This window comes from Embiotoca jacksoni, unplaced genomic scaffold (genome assembly GCF_022577435.1).
Source record: "Embiotoca jacksoni isolate LCO1_2020_lvr unplaced genomic scaffold, fEmbJac1.0.p SCAF_15, whole genome shotgun sequence".
Classification (NCBI taxonomy): domain Eukaryota; kingdom Metazoa; phylum Chordata; class Actinopteri; family Embiotocidae; genus Embiotoca; species Embiotoca jacksoni.
Genome location: NW_027185285.1, coordinates 12,165,315 through 12,182,668, shown reverse-complemented (window position 1 = coordinate 12,182,668; position 17,354 = coordinate 12,165,315). Strand labels below are relative to the sequence as shown.

At 41.2% G+C, this 17,354-nt stretch overlaps 1 protein-coding gene across 1 annotated transcript in view; it reads right to left on the bottom strand.

Annotated features, from left to right (window-relative positions):
• Positions 1–8,774: 8,774 nt before the first annotated feature.
• LOC138198313 (protein shisa-8) overlaps positions 8,775–17,354 on the bottom strand; it is a 103,674-nt gene continuing 95,094 nt past the window's right edge. The window contains exon 5 of the mRNA XM_069149666.1: positions 8,775–15,834. Within this exon, the coding sequence (XP_069005767.1) occupies positions 15,137–15,834 (698 nt within the window). The 3' untranslated portion in view covers positions 8,775–15,136. The remainder of the gene's footprint in view (positions 15,835–17,354) is intronic.

Genomic DNA, 17,354 nt, shown 5'->3' with positions numbered 1-17,354 from the left:
TTGAACTGAACAGAAGAAATATAAACAGTGGTCTTTTTGATAAAAACTGTAAAATTTGGACTGTAAAGACATTTATGTTTTTATGATAGAAAACACCTGAATCTGATCTGAAGTCATGATAAACAAAGTTGACAAAAGATGTTCAGTATATGATCCATGAACAGTATTGTATTTTTTTAATTTCCTTTGTTGTATTGCCTCTGACTCTTGAGCCATGGTGCATTGCTGAAGAGGGAAAGTGTGGAGAATTAGTGACACAAGCCGGTTGATTTCCCGCCAGATTAGAGGGGGAGGGATGCAGAGTGAGATTTAGATAGATAGATGGAGTAAGAGAGTGTTCCTCCTCAGGAGACCTGTAGTTTAATTGAGTTTATGAAGCAGTGGACGGAGCAGACTGATGGAGGACATTCATCTAGTCGTGCTGGGATCTCTGTGGAACTCTGTCTTCCTCCTCACGCTCCATCTTTCACCTGATTTTTTTCTCCCTTTTCTCCTCTTCATTCTCCATCTTCACCTCACTTACTGTCTTGCTTCTTTCAGGACTCCTTCCTTTTATTTTAATGCTAAAATCTATCTTTCCCCTGTTTTTTTTTTTTTTTTTTTTTTCCCCTTTTCTGCACTTGTACACAAACTATTAAATACAGTATGGTAAGCTTCTTCACCTTTACAGTGAGGATGAAAATGGTTTATGCATGTGCTGTTTTATGTGTATTTATCTCGATCATTCTTTTCCCAGATGTTTGGTAACAGTTTAAATTGCAGTCAACAAACTAAAATGTTTGATACTGTTTGTGGAATAAGTTACATTACTTACTGTGTTCTGGTATATTTACACTGAAACCCTATTACAAAACTTGCGTATAAATCCATTCTATCATGATATCGTTAGGGTGAGATTTAAGTAAGGTTGAAGGAAGGATCATGTTTGTTACTTTACATATTAGATTTGATTAAAACTACTATCTGCAAGTTAGTGGATGTTCTTCTTCCATGGTTACAAAAACACGACAAAGGTTGGGGAATAGTAATGGTGATGGTTTAATGCGTTGAAAATCATTTGAAACAGGAAACTAACAACAGACTTGTAAACAGTCTGATGTATTGTTAACCCATCCATCCATCCCAACCTCCTGCCACAGACATTTTGATTTTGAAGAGTGGCACCTTTTTTCCTCCTTCACTCCTGTCATAACTACAATAGCCTCTGGATCGCTTTAGCACTAGAACGGAAACAGAAGTTGTTTTGAGGCCTTTGCTGGTACAAGTCTAATAAATACGATTAAACATAACACAATGTGTTCATACAGATGTTCAAACCAGTGTCTGTGTAAACAAGCAGAATATGTTGTATTGTTATTAAGGGGAAAATGGATTTCCATTTGACAGTGACAGTCAAGTACTCAGTTGGTGTGCAGTATAAACAATACCCAGTACTTATTTTGTAATTATCTTAAAAAACTGTAAAGAAAAAAAAAAAGGACCACTATATTTTACAATCTGCATACCCAGGACTTGCACTGCAATAATCTTCCAGGTTTTGTCCTGATAGTTGTGTAGATTCACTAAATCACAGTACCCATTACCTCGGTTTGACTTTCTCGTGCTGATGCACTCAGAGAAAATTGATGTGTCATTATGTTAAAATGGTACAATATCAACACTGATGCCACCTTTTTAAAAATTTGTCCTGCCTTGACTTGCACTGTGTAACTACAAAATTGTCATTCATTTGCAAAATACTGGCATTGATATTTTAAGTGACCGGATACCCGCTAAGTATTTTATTGATGCCTCATATGTATGAACTAAATAATGTGATTTGCCAACTAAAATCCAAAATGTTAACATTAATTTGTGTACAGTGGGCTACACGATTACATACTGGTGCACCACCACACACTCTTAAACCTATTTTGGCAGCTTGTTACCCTCCAGACTGTGTGTTGACAGCTGGTTGCAGACAAAAAGCTGACCAGATTGATGGAGCTGTTGCTGGCCAGGGCTGCGTGTGTGTGTGTGTGTGTGTGTGTGTGTGTGTGTGTGTGTGTGTGTGTGTGTGTGTGTGTGTGTGTGTGTGTGTGTGCGTGCGCGCGCGCCTGCCTGCCTGCGTGTGGCTGGCAAAGCTCTGTGTTGAACTTCTATGACAGATTATTTATTCAATTTATTGATTGAAGATTCTGGAGGGAGAGAGCGTGAGATGTCTTTGGGGTGCAGAGCAATGTGAAAGAGGAAAAATTATATGCTAATGAATGCATATTGTATGAATAAAAGAGAAGTGAATATACAGTATGTGTGAATATATAGTGAAAAGCCTATGCTATTGTGCTTCACTGACTTTCTGTCCATGTGCACACAAATTGTCAGATGATGACATGCAGTGTCACACTGGTAGCCCTGTGATAATAATGCTCTGCCGTGCACACATCTTTTTGCTTTGATACATCTTTGATGCTTCTTGTTAACTCTTATTCACCTGTTCCAGTTTTGTTTCGTGTTTATCTTTTCTCTGTGTGTGTGCGTGTGCGTGCGCGCGTGTGTGCGCATGTGTGTGGAGGGTTTAGACTTAGTTTTAGGGTTAGGATTAGAATTAGGTTTAGGTCAGAGTTAGGGTGTTTGGGGGTGGGCTCTTAGTTGTAGCGGATAAGGCTGGGGTAAAGAGCCAGGGAATGCATTCTGTCAGTAAATGTTCCCACAAAGATACAAATATACCTGTACAAATGTGTGTTTTAAAGTTTCCAAATATAGTCATATTTATATTTAAATTCATAAATGAAGTGTATGTGATCTGACAAAGCAATAATGATTCATATTCATTCTTAAACAGACAAAACAATTGGGAGAAAATTGTCATAACTATCTTCATAATGCTAATTAAGATTTAAGTACGGATGTAATATTAAGTAACACTTAATCAGTGGTAAAGGTCTGAGCGTGTTGTGGAACTGCTTAGTTGACTGGCAACGGGTTGGAAATGAAACCCAGTAAAAAAAATCACATACTTTTGGCTCTCACTTAGCCCATTGAACCACCAGGCTCAGCACTTCCTCAGCTCTCCATGGCCCCATTTCCAGCTGTGAACTCCCCAGTCAACCGCAGCATTAGCTGGATTAACCTCCACACTCCTGCTGTTCTTTCTGGTTGTCTGTCTCTCCCTGCAGCAACCGGCTTTAAATCTGTTTCTTTCTGCCTTTGCCAGTCTACCTCTTTTTCTCTTTCCACAGCTAATGGTACGTTCTGTCAGTTCTGCAGCAAACGCACGCCTCTCGCCTTTTTTTGTTTCTCCCTATGCAGCGGGAAATGTCATCTCCCTTTTCTCTCAGATTTCTTTTGTCCTTCCTTTCTTCTCCCACTATTATCTGGCACAGTTTCATTCTTGTGATCTTTCTTTTTTTGACAATATTTCTTCAGAGAGGGAGAGTTTCCACCCCTTTATCCCCCTCCACTCACCATCTTCTCCTCCTCCTCTGGCCTTTTGGTGTTTTCTCTGCAGTCATTTGGTTTTCTGTCCTATCAACTGCAGTGAGTGGCAGCTCCTGTCTTATCGGCTTTTTTCAGATGCTGGTTAAAATCTATTCATAGGTAGGATGCACAAAGGTGGGCTGGTAAAATGCCAGTGTGCTGCCTCCACATTGCAATGGGAGGAATATTTTTGGCTGGACTCACTGTGTGGCACCAAATGTGTCTTGAGTCCCTCTTCTTCTCCCTGAGTGTATCTTTATCTGACTGTCTATCAACAGTCAACTTTAACTTTACTCACAGTTGCTAACTTTCATACACTGCACTGTAGTATGAGTATGATCAATTTAAAAGATTTTACGAATAAAAGTATTCGTACAAATACTTGGCTGTCTCCGGATGTACACAGGTAATTGCATGTGTGTGGTGTTGTGATTTTAAAGTAGCAGTTCAGTCAGTTCACAGTTTATGAAGTTCGCAGTTAAGCCGAAACAATAAGCTGAAAGATGCTAAAACGCTCTGTTGAGCAGATGGAAACTGCAAAGCCAGGTGATAAATCTCTTTGTGTTCTCACACCTGTAATGCATTTTATATTGTGCCTCATTTAATGCATAGTTAATATAAAAGTTAGTGCAGCTTTAAAATAACCAACAATTTAGTAGATTTTGGTTTTACTTAGTGCCTGTATTCATGATACATGTGATAAATGCTTAAGAACCATTCATCATGTTGCTTTGTGCTAACCTGCCTATCTCTGCTTTTGAAGTAGGTAGTAGCAAGTGTGGTCACGTTACAAAATAGATTACAGTTTCAAAAAATTTACTAGTCTCACCTTTCCATCATCTTCCTCTTTTTCACTGCAGACAATTTGACAATTAAAAAAGAAAGCAAACATTTAAATAATATAATTCATGATGGCTGAATTCCATTTAGAAGCTTTTGTGTCATTGTCTTTGAATCGTGCACACTAGCTCACTGTCACATTGTCATGGCTTACTGGGAGACTTATACTGAACAAAATATAACTTCTTTGCTTCTCCTTCTGCGTCCAGTTAGAACGTCTGCTGTGAAAAAAGGGTCCCTAAGAGGCTTCGTTTTTTGCTGCTACAATGCAGAGTTCCTGCATTAGTATTAGCAGGATGGCTGAATAAGTAATGGTAATGCAATATTCTAGTATCCTCTGACCTGAATGAGAACATTTATACACTGGTACTGAGCCCCGGGATGGCTGCCATGGGCGAAAGAGAGACACAGTGAGAGAGAGAATTATTGTGGACATGGTTTGTGGCATTTGGGTTTTTTGCTCTCTGTGATGGATTTGGTCCAAACCCTTGAGACACACAAATGAACTGTGACATCTATGACAGCTGTAGATGATGCCCACTGCCCTGCCAGGGCGCACGCACGCACACACACACACACACACACACACACACACACACACACACACACACACACACACACACACACACACACACAGACACAGAGAAATTCCCTGTATGTTTCTATGGACAGCTGTTTTCAGTTTCTAAGAGAAACTCAAAGTTTCGTACTTGGTGCTGCAGGCTTCTTCTATCTGATGGACATTATACTGTATATCCATTGAGCACCTGGCATACAGTAGGCCTATTGTGTGCATTATTGTTGTTATAATTTTCAGACAGATGGTGCTTTTATTTCAGTTATAAGTAAACCGAATTTATGGTTATTTGCGATTTACTTCCACTAGATCAAATTCATTAAAAAAAGTCTCATTGTTTCGAGCACCACGTTTTTGCCTTTTTTTTGGAATTGAGGACATCAGTGACACGTTGGCCATCAATACAACACTTGTGTGAACTGACAGCTGAGTGTGTATTGTGTTTCTGTGCATATTGGTGAGGGTAGTATTGAATTATATTACTATCTGTTTCTACCATGTTTATCTGTTCTCAGTATAAGGTTGAAAAAGTAAACTTCATTAAACCATCGTTTGCATTATTAACAGCACTTTGAATTAAAATAATCTTTCAAGCCCCTTAAAATAACATTAGTAGGAACATGCTTTATCATCGTGTATAGTTTTAAACTTTTAAACGTTTTCCGCCTTTCCACAAGACAAGCCGTACCCCCGTGCTGCCCCTAGTGACATACATCCTGCTGTACAGCTCGGCTGGGTTGTTGGTGCAGAAACCGATTCTTTGTGTTCTTTTTGCACATTAGATATGATTATTTTGCTCTGTTTCTTTTGGCCACGTTTATAAAGCACAACAGTAGCTATTCTTATGTTTGTGTGTGCACATGCGCAATATCAGGACAGCCCAAGAGTATTAATAACAATATGTTGTAATGAATCTCTTTATTCTCTTTGTCTCTTTAATCCTCTTTGTGTACTCTAACAATTCTCCAGGTCAGAAATAATGAAAGGTCTAATTTACAGTCTGTCTTTATACCAGGAGAAATGTTATCAGTGTCAAAACTAATTAACTTGCTCATTTAAAAGATGTTTAATGTGAGCTGCGGGTTGAAAATAAATTGAGTCAGACATTCTTAAGTGGATTTTAGAACGTGAGGACACACCCATTAAGAGATAGTTGGTTCCAGTATGTCAATTAAATATGGATGGCAGTCTCAATTATGATTTCCCTAAATGATAAACTGTTGATATTGACGCCTCTACATAACTTAACTGGCTTTGTGATTGTTCTCAAACAATTAACATCAAGCTCTACTCATGCAGAAGGGACGGGTCTGCTGACAGGCTGTAGGAAACAAGGCGACGCAAAAAGGTTTTACGTGCTGTCGGATGACATCACGCACTTAAGGACTCTAAAGCATGCACTGCCAGCTTGCTCATAACCCACAGGAAACGCATGCAGTCAGATCCCAGATGATGTCAAAACACATTAAGCCGCAACACGCTTCTTTGGGAGACCCAGACTTTAGGCTGAGTATGACAAAGGAACAAGGCGAGGAAAGAGCTGAGAAAGAAAGAGCAGTCTTCCTTCCATGAGCTTATAGGTAACATGGCAGGATGTAGAAATTGGTGTTTCCCTCTCTCGACTTCCACATTTTTACCTTTCGGTACAGTCCGTCCATCTTTTTGTGAAATTTTGTGGCTTTCTGTACTTGGAGTTTAGATGTGTGTCACTTACCAATAAACCTGACAGCTTATTCTGCAGGGAATCATGCTTGGGAACTCCAAACTGGGTCATCTGAAAGCTTGAAGCAGATCTTTTGGGCCGTAGCTTGTAGGAGGTGGCAGTTTCCTTGCTAGCGCTGCCATGAGTGCTGTTGTCACAGCTAATTAATTTGGAAAATTTGGGGGGAAACCTTCATTCTTATATAATCCTGTACTTATTTATATCATCAGTCTTTGACAGTCAGTGCTTTCAGGGGTTATTTATATGTGATGAAGTTTACCCTGGTGTTGAACCCACTTTCCCTCCTTTCTCCTTTAAGTTACTTATTTTTTCTTTTTCCCAGGGTGCTTTTTTTTTTTTTTTTTTTTTTTTTTTTTAAATAATCCCTAACAAGTCTGAGCCTGATAAGTTTTAGATGATGTTTAAGATGAATTTCTTCCTGCATAATTGTTCTACATCAGTTTTTTCAAAAACTGATGTTTAATATTCATTGTTTAAAATATTTTCTGCTATATCACTTGATTGTTGATGTCCAGAAGATGTCCCAACATGACATCACATTATCTGTGCTGTAGGCAGTTTATACTCACCGTTCAAGGGGTTAATTTTTTAAGAATTAAATCCCATTTCTTTGTACATTAGGGGGCGGTAGTGAGTCACTGTAGCATCCCGGCAGTCTGCCTTCAGTTTGGTGTTCCTCTGAAATCTGTGATCAACAGTGTTGATTAGGTTAAGAATATCTGGGCAGGTTACAAAATCTGATGTGGGACAAATTTCAGTGTAACACCAGCTCTCACAGTTTCTGCAGTTTGTTAGAATTTACATTTTCTTGCCCTGCTATTAGTTAGTAGTTGTTTTGTTTTTCTATAAGTGATGATTGTTAAATTAGATTGAATGCAACCAGTAGTGGATAGATAAAAAATGGTGATCAGTTAAGTCTGTACATTACATTATAGCATGCTTATCTAATTTTTATATTGACTGAATTAAGAATGTTTCTTAATATTGTTTCTGTTGTTATTATGTATTAGCTGCACTAAAGATCTGCTTTGAATTGTACAAAATAAGGTCAGTATACCTGGTTTGTTTGCTACATAAAATTACAGTTCTCAGTTTGGTAGACAAATGATAAGCTAATTAAACTGATATGTTAACTGCTCTGAAATGCGCATCAGCAGCAAACAAAACATATTAACACTGTCAGTAATGTTAACAGAGGTGTACTGCATAGCCTATAGAAATTGAGCCCTGGTATCATCATCTGGATCGGACCACCAACAGAATGCTTTGAGGCACAATTTCAATCACAGACACACAGAGAGGACTGTTGGTAAAGAGACAGACAGCAACGGAAAGAGAGTGGAAAAAAAAAAAGAAAGAAAAAGGTTTGGCTGTTCAAAATCTCTCAGATGTGGCAGCTCATCAGAATTTGTTCCTGTATGCCCAATGGTCCGAACATCCCATGACGTTACACCAGTGGTTACCTTTATGAGCTCACCAAACAGTTATTTACTCACCACAAGTTCAGCATCAAATGTCTTTACTTTAATCTCCAATAGCTGTCTGTTGGATGTCAGCTCTTGTTCTGCTTCTTTTTTTGCCAAAAATTTCAGCCATTGTTGCGTTTACTGTTCCATTCATCGTAACTAGAAGTTAGAATAAAAAAACTACTTCCTCTGCTGTTGGACTGAGGGCAGACTTTACCCTACAGTGAGTCAATGTACCATCTTGTGGTACAAAGTGGTGTTATGAGACTGCTCGTTTCAGCGCTAGCTGTGAGCATGCTAATTCATGGACTAACTCAGCAACACAATTCTTCGACTTCTTTGACAATACATTAAAACTCATTTTCACGCAAAATGTGGATAGGTTTTGTCCATTTTGGAAAGTCTTAAACTAGGCTGTTTACAGATTGGCCGTTTAAAGATAATATTGGAATAAGTTGTGTAGACTTTGTTGTTTAACCTGCAGGTTTTGCAGTGACGACGTGTCAAGTAAATCTTTCTTTTAAAAGCATAGCTTGATATTCTGAGAAGGATATCTTTTTGTTGTTATCAGTCTTCTCATCTGTGATTTTTCCTCAGTTTAGTGTTTCTGTCATAACGTAGAACTCTTCTTTATCATAATGGTGAAATTTGGACCTTTTCGTTTTCTGCATTTTCGTTCTCTTGGAAAGAAACAGCCAGTACACACAGGTACGATCAACAAATGAATGCTATATTTCTTGAAAGATTTATTCAAACAGGACACATGGGCCAATGTAGTATGAGTGCCTATAGACATTTCAGTTAGTCAAAACTTTATTTGTATAGCATTTTGTATGCATGAAAATTCTGTTCATATCCCTTCATCCCTAAAAAAAAAAACAACAAACAAAAAAACAAAAGTCTAGAGAAATTTGTCTTGAGTTACAGAGAGTGACGTCAGATTGCCCAGTCTGCTTTTATATCTATAAAAAGCCCTTATATAAGCTGAGTAGTCGACAAATTTCACAGCAGACAAGTGGTACAGCATACATATATACACAATTAGTACATAGCAATCCAAGGCAGCCTATTGCTGCCTATTACAAATAATCATGACACAATGCATGACTCTTTTTTTTTTTCTTTTTTTTCTTTTTTTTGCAGATGCAAAAGCTGTACAATAAATCACTGAATCTTCCTTTCACTTCCAGCTAATGTGTTGGCAAAGCACTTTGATACAATGCAATATCTTTTGACGTTTAAATACATGAATGCATGTATACCATACAATGTAACCCAAAAGACCACAAGCTTTAAACATATGACACGTAATGTGATTCAAAAGATCCCCACGTGATCTATTAAGTCGCATTGCGCTGTGTGTCGTATGTTCGCTGGGTGAGAAGGAGGGAGGGCAAGGGAGGGGAGCACGGGGCTGGGGGGGGATGGTGGAGATGGTGGTGGTGGTGGTGGTGTGGGGGGGAGGGGGGGGGTTGGCGTGCGCAGCCATGAGTCTAAAATCTGGAAGCACTTTTTAAGTTTCCATTGGTCAAATGAACATTTGTTTTTCTTTTTTCAGATTTTTTTTGACAGGAGCTCAATCCTTGAAAAAACACAGTACAAAAACTGACAGAAAACAAAGAAACAATTGAACCATACACCATAATCTATATATTGCTAGGGATCATGGAGCCCAAGTATGTCTACCAGGTTGCATTCAGATAACCTACGGTAGAATACTTGCATTTATTTTATAGAGAGGAAGTTTTACAAACAACAGTCAGTTAGCTCTGAGACGAGCAAGTGACGCCATAGTCTGTCGTTTATCAGGAGAGATTGAGTAAATGCACTCTAAGCTGATGATCCAAAACAGTCTCAGCATTCTTACTGTTTTAGATGTCTGAGCATCAGTTAGGTGTACTCAGTTTCTCCTGATTCAAGGCTTTTGGTCCTGTTTTGTACCACAAAGTTTGTGGACATTGTATGTAGGGTATTATTAGAGTTCTACCTCTGAGGCTCTTGTGTCTTGTTTCATGTGTATGTGCATGTATGTTTGTGCCTGTGTTCAAGTAATTACGTTGTCCACAACAGACGCAAAACTGTGGCTCATCAGAGGCTTTTCCAGTCTTATTTGTTTTTTCATTCAGTCCTTTGCACGACAGGAGTCATGGAAGTCCATCCTGAGCAACAACAACAACAACAACAACAAAAAAATCCTTCGGTGATTAGTCACCACAGGGAAATCAACACTAAAAGGTGTCCCTGTTTTCCAGCACATCAGCATGATTGTTTTTTGGGACCGTGACACATCTGATGCAAATCTCCCAAAGTGAAAGAGGATATTCAAGACTCAGCCATTCACAGTGCTCGCTTAAACTGTCAGCCAATCAGTGTGAGATGTGTCAGCCAACAGAACTTGAGGAAAGCTCAGTAGAAGTCGTCAGTCTCCTTCACTTTGCTGGTAGCCTGTCCTCAGGCTTGGTTTGTCCTGAAGGACTTACTCCTCTCCTTAATTGTACATCCTGGAGCCAGCGCTGCTGTGGTGTTTACCTTTCAGTGCTGTTTGTTTGCGTAACAACCTCCGTGGTCTGCCCGTGTTTAAGGAGAAGGAAACGGTCCCGTTCCCGATGTTGACATTGTGCGGGTCAGAGCAAAGACCGACTCCTCTTTGCCGCTACAGTCACAGAGTGCTTGTGAAAGCTGGTTGTTTGAATACATCGAAAGAGATGAAACCCAGAATGAATGTTGTTTTTTTTTTTTACACCACCCAGACAAATCAGAATGAAAAACAACTGTCACCATATCAGCTGTGTCCATTCAACCCCATTCCTCTTTTCTCCTCTCATCTCATTCATCCTCTCTCAAGCCCTCTGCAGATTCTTTCGCTCCTTTCGCCTCGGTCTAAACGCCTGCACCCTCATTAGCACCCACCCCTAAACTCCGAGGAGGGCTCCAAACAGACAGACAGAGAGAGATAAAGATTGGAGGAGGACGGTTGAGCGCTTATTGCTTTACTGACGCATATTGCTTGTTTACTCGCTGTCATTCCTCATTTGTTCTCAACCTCTAATGCATTCCGAGTGATTAAGGACAGACCCCACAGAAGAGTTTGGTAGGTCTTTTAGAGGCCAAAAAGCTTTTCATATGAAGTGACCCACTAAAAGTGTGGCACCTCATGGGAATATAAGTCAAAGAGAGCAGGAAGCTACGAAGGAGAAACCTGCTGCAACATGGTGAATTATATACGGTGCAGCGCTGGGGAGAGCATAAGCGCAGATGTGTTTGATGCATATTCACACCATGCATATCCCATTCATGCTTTTGTATTCATTATCCCCATTCTCTGCTGATCCCTTATTACAAAAGCATGCCAGCAGCTTCAAGCAGCACTCCAACAGCTTGCCTAACAGGTTTTTCACATCTTGAAGAGGTAAAGTGGAGAAGCCATTGCAGCATTACAAACAAGCATTATATTGCTAATGTGTTCTCTCTCGTTCAAGTTGTACTCTGCCGCTCAATTTATTTGCCTGTGTACATTACGAGCTCTGTTAAAATTAAAATGCAAATTGGGGAATTTGGCTGACTGACATCTCTGCTTGCAAGTAAAAAAAATTCCTACTCAAAATCCCCTTCATATAAAATCCACGTAGTAGTTCATCAAATCTCCAGATATGAATAATATATTGCAAAGCATCTGGTCATTCGTGTCACAGTCCATGTTTGTGGATGCTAGTTTTGTCTGAGTTTTTTTTTCTGCGTGTGTGACTGTAGTCATGCTCCAGTTTGTGTGGGGGCTTCAAAGTGTTTAAGCGGGATTGTGTGCCAGGGAGTAAATCTGGAGCCTGCCATGCTTTGACTGACTCTGTCATTAATTATACTTCTCTCCCCATACACACGCTAAGAGGACTCAGCGAGACTATCACGGCTTACAACAGCTTGGAGCACTGGTTACCAAACAGCAGACAAGCACTCGGTACCCATCGCTCAACCCTTCATAGATATGGCTGCACAGAGGGAGGTCAGGCAGTGGGAGAAAGTCTGCTAGGAGGTTGCTAGAAAGAGACGGAGTGACGGAGAGTGAGCGAGGGGAGGGAGGAAACGTGCTAAATAGTGTGTGACTCTGGTGAGCGTGGCTGTTTGATGAGGTTCCACCACCTGCCTGATGTGGTATAGCATGTGCCAGGCATATGCACTGCGGCATAGCTGGTGTCCTCATGATAACAAGTGAAGGTGAGTTCAATCAGCGAGTCACTCTGGCTGTTGGGTTGTTCTGTACTGTGGAGGTGAGAATATGTGGTGTGGAGGTAAGGGACTCTGAAAGCTGAAAGCAAAATTTCCAATGAATGTAACGAATGCGGCTCTATGTATCACGCTAACTTTACACTCACCACCTCTGCTGTAAAGATTTTGGGGGATGAGAACCTGCTGAAACACTTGAGTCTGTGTCAAAAGACTTTCACATAGAAAAACACGTCTGTTACATTCAAAGCTTGCCAAATATGTTCACATAATGCAGATCGTGCCTGTGACTGCCAGATAAATAATTTGACATTTTTAAATAGATGAATGCATTTAGCAGCTACTGGGCATGCTTAATGGGCAGAACATGTGCACCAAATGTTAACCCAGACAGCTAATTTCCAGTTTAGCCCAGTGCTAATTTACATGGAGATAATATGATTCCATGGTGCTGCTATTGCAGAATTTATAAATGTTATTAGACTGAACGGATCAAATTCTGATTGTGATATTAGTCATTTGGCAGGGGTTGTGATGCTCTAAACAGTAGTATAGGCTACTATTGCGGAGCCTATCACGTAAGCATGTGTCGACAGTGTCTTTGTAATTATTTTTACTGGCAGAAGGGGGAGATAAAAGTTCCGCAGTGTAGGTTTAACGTAACCCCAACCCCCTATTTACCCAGAGGCTTATTGTGATGATGGTTGTGAGACATTTTTGATGGTCAACAATATTAGAGTGAACTGGATCATGTACGGGGAGCTTAATCAAATGGAAGAGGCAAGATGGAAAAAAGGTGGCTGAGATAGAAAGATGGGTGCCATCGTGGAAATTAACACAAACACTTGTGGTGTTCCTGTAAATGTACTGAAACTATCCTTTAAAAAAACTGCAAATCCAACACTTATTAATCTTGGCTTTAAGAAACAGTTGGCCTACAGTTTGAAGGCATTGACTGAGCCTAACGCTTGACGTTTGCCCCGGTGACCACATGCAACCCTCTAAAAATCCTTACAGTGACGTTGCAGGGTTCATACACCCTCCAACTCTGAACAATTCTGTCTGATTCCTGGATGATTCCCAGTGGCTACCAGGCTAGCTAAGAAGCCACGACATGTAAATAAGACAACTTTGCAGCTACAGCATCTTTTATGCCTCTTGCACCAAGCAAACACTCCCCGTCCATTTGTTCCATTTATCAAAGTAATTGTCACTGACACTCAAAAATGTAATTAAATAATTAGAATTGAGACTAGAGTATTAGAGCCTCCTAATAACTCCTAATATTAGCATAGCAGCTGTGCATGAAAACGTCCATTATATCACAATTTCTTTTTTTTACATTTGGATGGAAACCGAGATAATAACTGATATTTTGGGTCCATATTCAACATTTAAAATATGACCATCGTCTCAATAAAAACACTGCATTTGAATGCATCCAAATACAGCTGGCATGCATTACATTGCTCCTTGTTTAGGGGTAGCAGTCATTCAGTTGTAGTGCTAAAGCACTTCATTAGGAGGGAGTGAAGTAAATTGCAGTGCACTGACAAGTGGTGTCAGCCGTTCAAATTTTGTTGGCATTGCGGCAGTAAGCACATCATACCAGCTGTGTTTAGGAACAGCAGTAGTGAGGAAAGGTGTTCCTGTACGCATCACGAGTACCTCTTCCTACACCCAGAAACACACAATGCTAATCACTGATGCTTCTTTATGATTTGTGAATGTATGGAGCCAAAAATAAATCACTGGATCTTGGAGGATGTGCATGAAACGAAGAATGTTGTGACCTTGAAATGACCTTTCTGGATACATAGACTCCTTTGCCGTTTTCCCTGGCAGTGTAACATGTCCTGCTTTTACTTTAGAGGTAAAAACATCCACAACACAAGAGACTGTGACTAAAATTTGCAGTTTGACAAGCTGCTACAAACACCAAGGAGAGAGTTGGCTTATTTGTTTGCCCAGTTCATGAGAATCAGTGTTGGGAGAGACAAGTGTGTGTGTGTGCATTTGTTTGCGTCTCAGAGGGGGATAGCGCTGGAGTTGCCTGTGGTCTCTGACACTGCTAGGAACCTTCTGCAATATATGACAAGTGTGTGTGTGTGTGTGTGTGTGTGTGTGTGTGTGTGTGTGTGTGTGCGTGTGTGCGCACATGCATGCTTGATTCAGATCCTTCTCATTTCATTTTCCCCTGGAATGAGATGAATCCCTCCCACACTACCCTGCCCTTCCTCTCTGGTATGAATTGCCAGGCTGATATCTCACCCTTCGGAGGACCGGAGGGCAATGAGAGCTGACAAGACAATGGCATTGTCTCTGCTGATGGGAAGCCAAAGTCTTAGGGGAAACACTCCTCTACCAGCCTCTCTGACAGTGCGGCCCACAGTCTGGGCTAGTTTGTTGGGGCTAAATAGAGTCTGTGTGAGGGACTTTCAACGTTTGTACGCGGCGGAGCGGCGCTACAGAGCAGTGCAGATCATCATTGAGGTGCAAGAGGGTTGAGAAGAGACGGAGGAGAGGGCTGTGCCAACACACTGAGAGGCCACTCAATTATTTAGAAGAGCTGCCAGGTTCAAAGAGTCGCAGCCAACACCTGCCAGTCCACCACCTTCACAGCTCATCTGCGGCTGCTGTTTTGATCCGGTGCTCTTAAAAATACACGAATCTCACTCATGTAATTATTATTATTGTTGACAATGATGAGGAATATGCAGAGTTAAAAAAATTTCAGATACGATAATCGTTTTCTCCCCTCACGCCATCGCTGTGGATATAAAAGATATCAGAGCATTTCCGTTCAACTCCGCTTGTTTTTTTTTGTCTTGTCTTCTGTCTGTTCACCCATGTTCACACAGTGACCTCTGTCTTGCTGTTGGTGGCCAGTCCCTTGTGCTTGGGGTGCATGTGCGGCGAGTGGCCGTAGCCAAGCGGCTGCGAGAAGAGCTCGGGCAGCGTCTCGATGCTGAACTGCCTCTTGTTGGAGTAAGCCTGGCGCCGGCTGTTCTGCTGGTGCAGCGTCTGGTGCTGCTGCTGCTGCTGCTGCTGGTGCAGCGTCTGGTGCTGCTGCTGCTGCTGGTGCAGCGTCTGGTGCTGCTGCTGCTGCTGGTGCAGCGTCTGGTGCTGCTGCTGCTGCTGGTGCAGCGTCTGGTGCTGCTGGTGCAGCGTCTGGTGCTGCTGCTGCTGCTGGTGCAGCGTCTGGTGCTGCTGCTGGTGCAGCGTCTGGTGCTGCTGCTGCTGGATGGGGTGGTGCTGCTGCCCCCCGAGGCCCATGTGGGTGGCGGTCGGGTGCTGCATGTGGCTCTTACTCGGGTCCCACGCTTTGAAGGCCGAGCTGGAGGTGAGTGGATGGGTGTTGGTTTTGGAGATCTTGGGCTTGGGGATCTGGGAGGCGTTGATGGTGATGGCCAGGGGTGCGTGGATGTCGGGTGGTGGGAGGAAGGGCTTGTCCTTGGGGTGGAAGTTGATTGGCTGGAAAGTGGGAGGAGACTGGCGATGGGTGTAATCTACCATGGGGTAGCTCTTGTAGTAGTCTCTTGCAGCTGTATCTGTTGAATGGAGAAATAGAGCAGAGAAAGAGAGTTATAATAATGTAAAAAATACTGTAATAAAGCTAAAAAATGAGGATGTCCTGAAATTGTAAGGATTAAAACAGACATTTTTATGGATCTCTATTGGCTAAAATTAAGCAAAATCTAAATCCGATGCCTTCTTCAAGAAACTCTTTTCTGTGTCTTGTCTGTCTCAGCCTGTTATGTTCCAGCGCTGCTCTGCTTTATGACAGTCAGGCTCTACACTGTGAGCAATTCACTCCTTACAAGTGAAAATTCATCACCGCTTTCACAGATTAAAATGACAAACGTCACCACAACTGTTGTCTCTAATTAACATTAATTTCCTGAGTAACTTGATGACAAGCCAAAACTACAATTTCCACCTTACAATTGTATGCCTTTGCCAAAGAGCCATGTTGCAGTTTACACCCATGTCTGCCCAGACTTGTAACATATATGTAGTGCAGACTTTAGGCCAATAAACACAAAGATGTAGCCATGTATGCAGTGCCTCAAATATGGATGTTTCTGCAAAGAAGCTACGAATTCTAAAAAGTGGATGCTTCACGCGCATCTTCAACGCAGAAGATCTATATAATCACCACAGTTTCAAGATGTGCACCCAAGATATAACGTTCTGTTATTCAATAATTTAAACTCGTACACTTAAAACCTTTACTGATTGTTAGCCACAGCTGTTTTTCAGTGGGTAGTTGTATATTTAATCACGGTTTAGGTAAAGGTGTGTAGCATTACTCCTATTGAGACACACTCTGTTCATGAACATAGTGCGACACCTCCTCTGTTTAAAGTTACGCAGAAACATTTTATCACATATCTACAAACTTATTCCAGGCAAATTCTTCAGGTCTGCAAATAAATAAAACAGCCAAAGTATAGAAAATGCATCCTGCTGGGTGCATGCGTGTCCACGAAGATGTGAATGTTTGTATCATATTTTTTTGATCTGTGCACTGACCAGATAGTTAAAAGTAAGAAAAAAGATGACAACCTACAAAATATAGTAAAAAAGCAGTATGAGTAGGTGATTTGTAAGGAATAAAAGTAGAGTGGTTTCAGCGTGTCGAGTCACATTAGTGCGAGCTCCCTGACTGGAACTCTACTCTGCTGTTTGGTCATCACCACCGCCCCACCCCTCATACACACTCTGCCCTGAAGACACTAACAACCTTGTTTGCTTAGCCCTGTTTTATTGGTCCTTTTTTTTCCTGGAGAGATATAAGAGCCTGAGAAAAAACTCCTTCACGGTCTCTGCCTTTGAATCAGTCTTTCTCCTCGACGTTGTATGTCTTCATAACATAACAGCATGCTATCAGCTTGATTTTGTACCTTATGAGTTTGTGAACCTGTGTGTCTGATCTTATCTGTATTACCCTGCAAACAGAGACATCGTAATAGGATTGTGTCAACAGTCTGGCGAGAGGATGTCTGACGAGTTGTGTTTAATTTACAGTATTCAGTTTCAGTGCATGTGGCTGAGTGTTTGTGGGGAG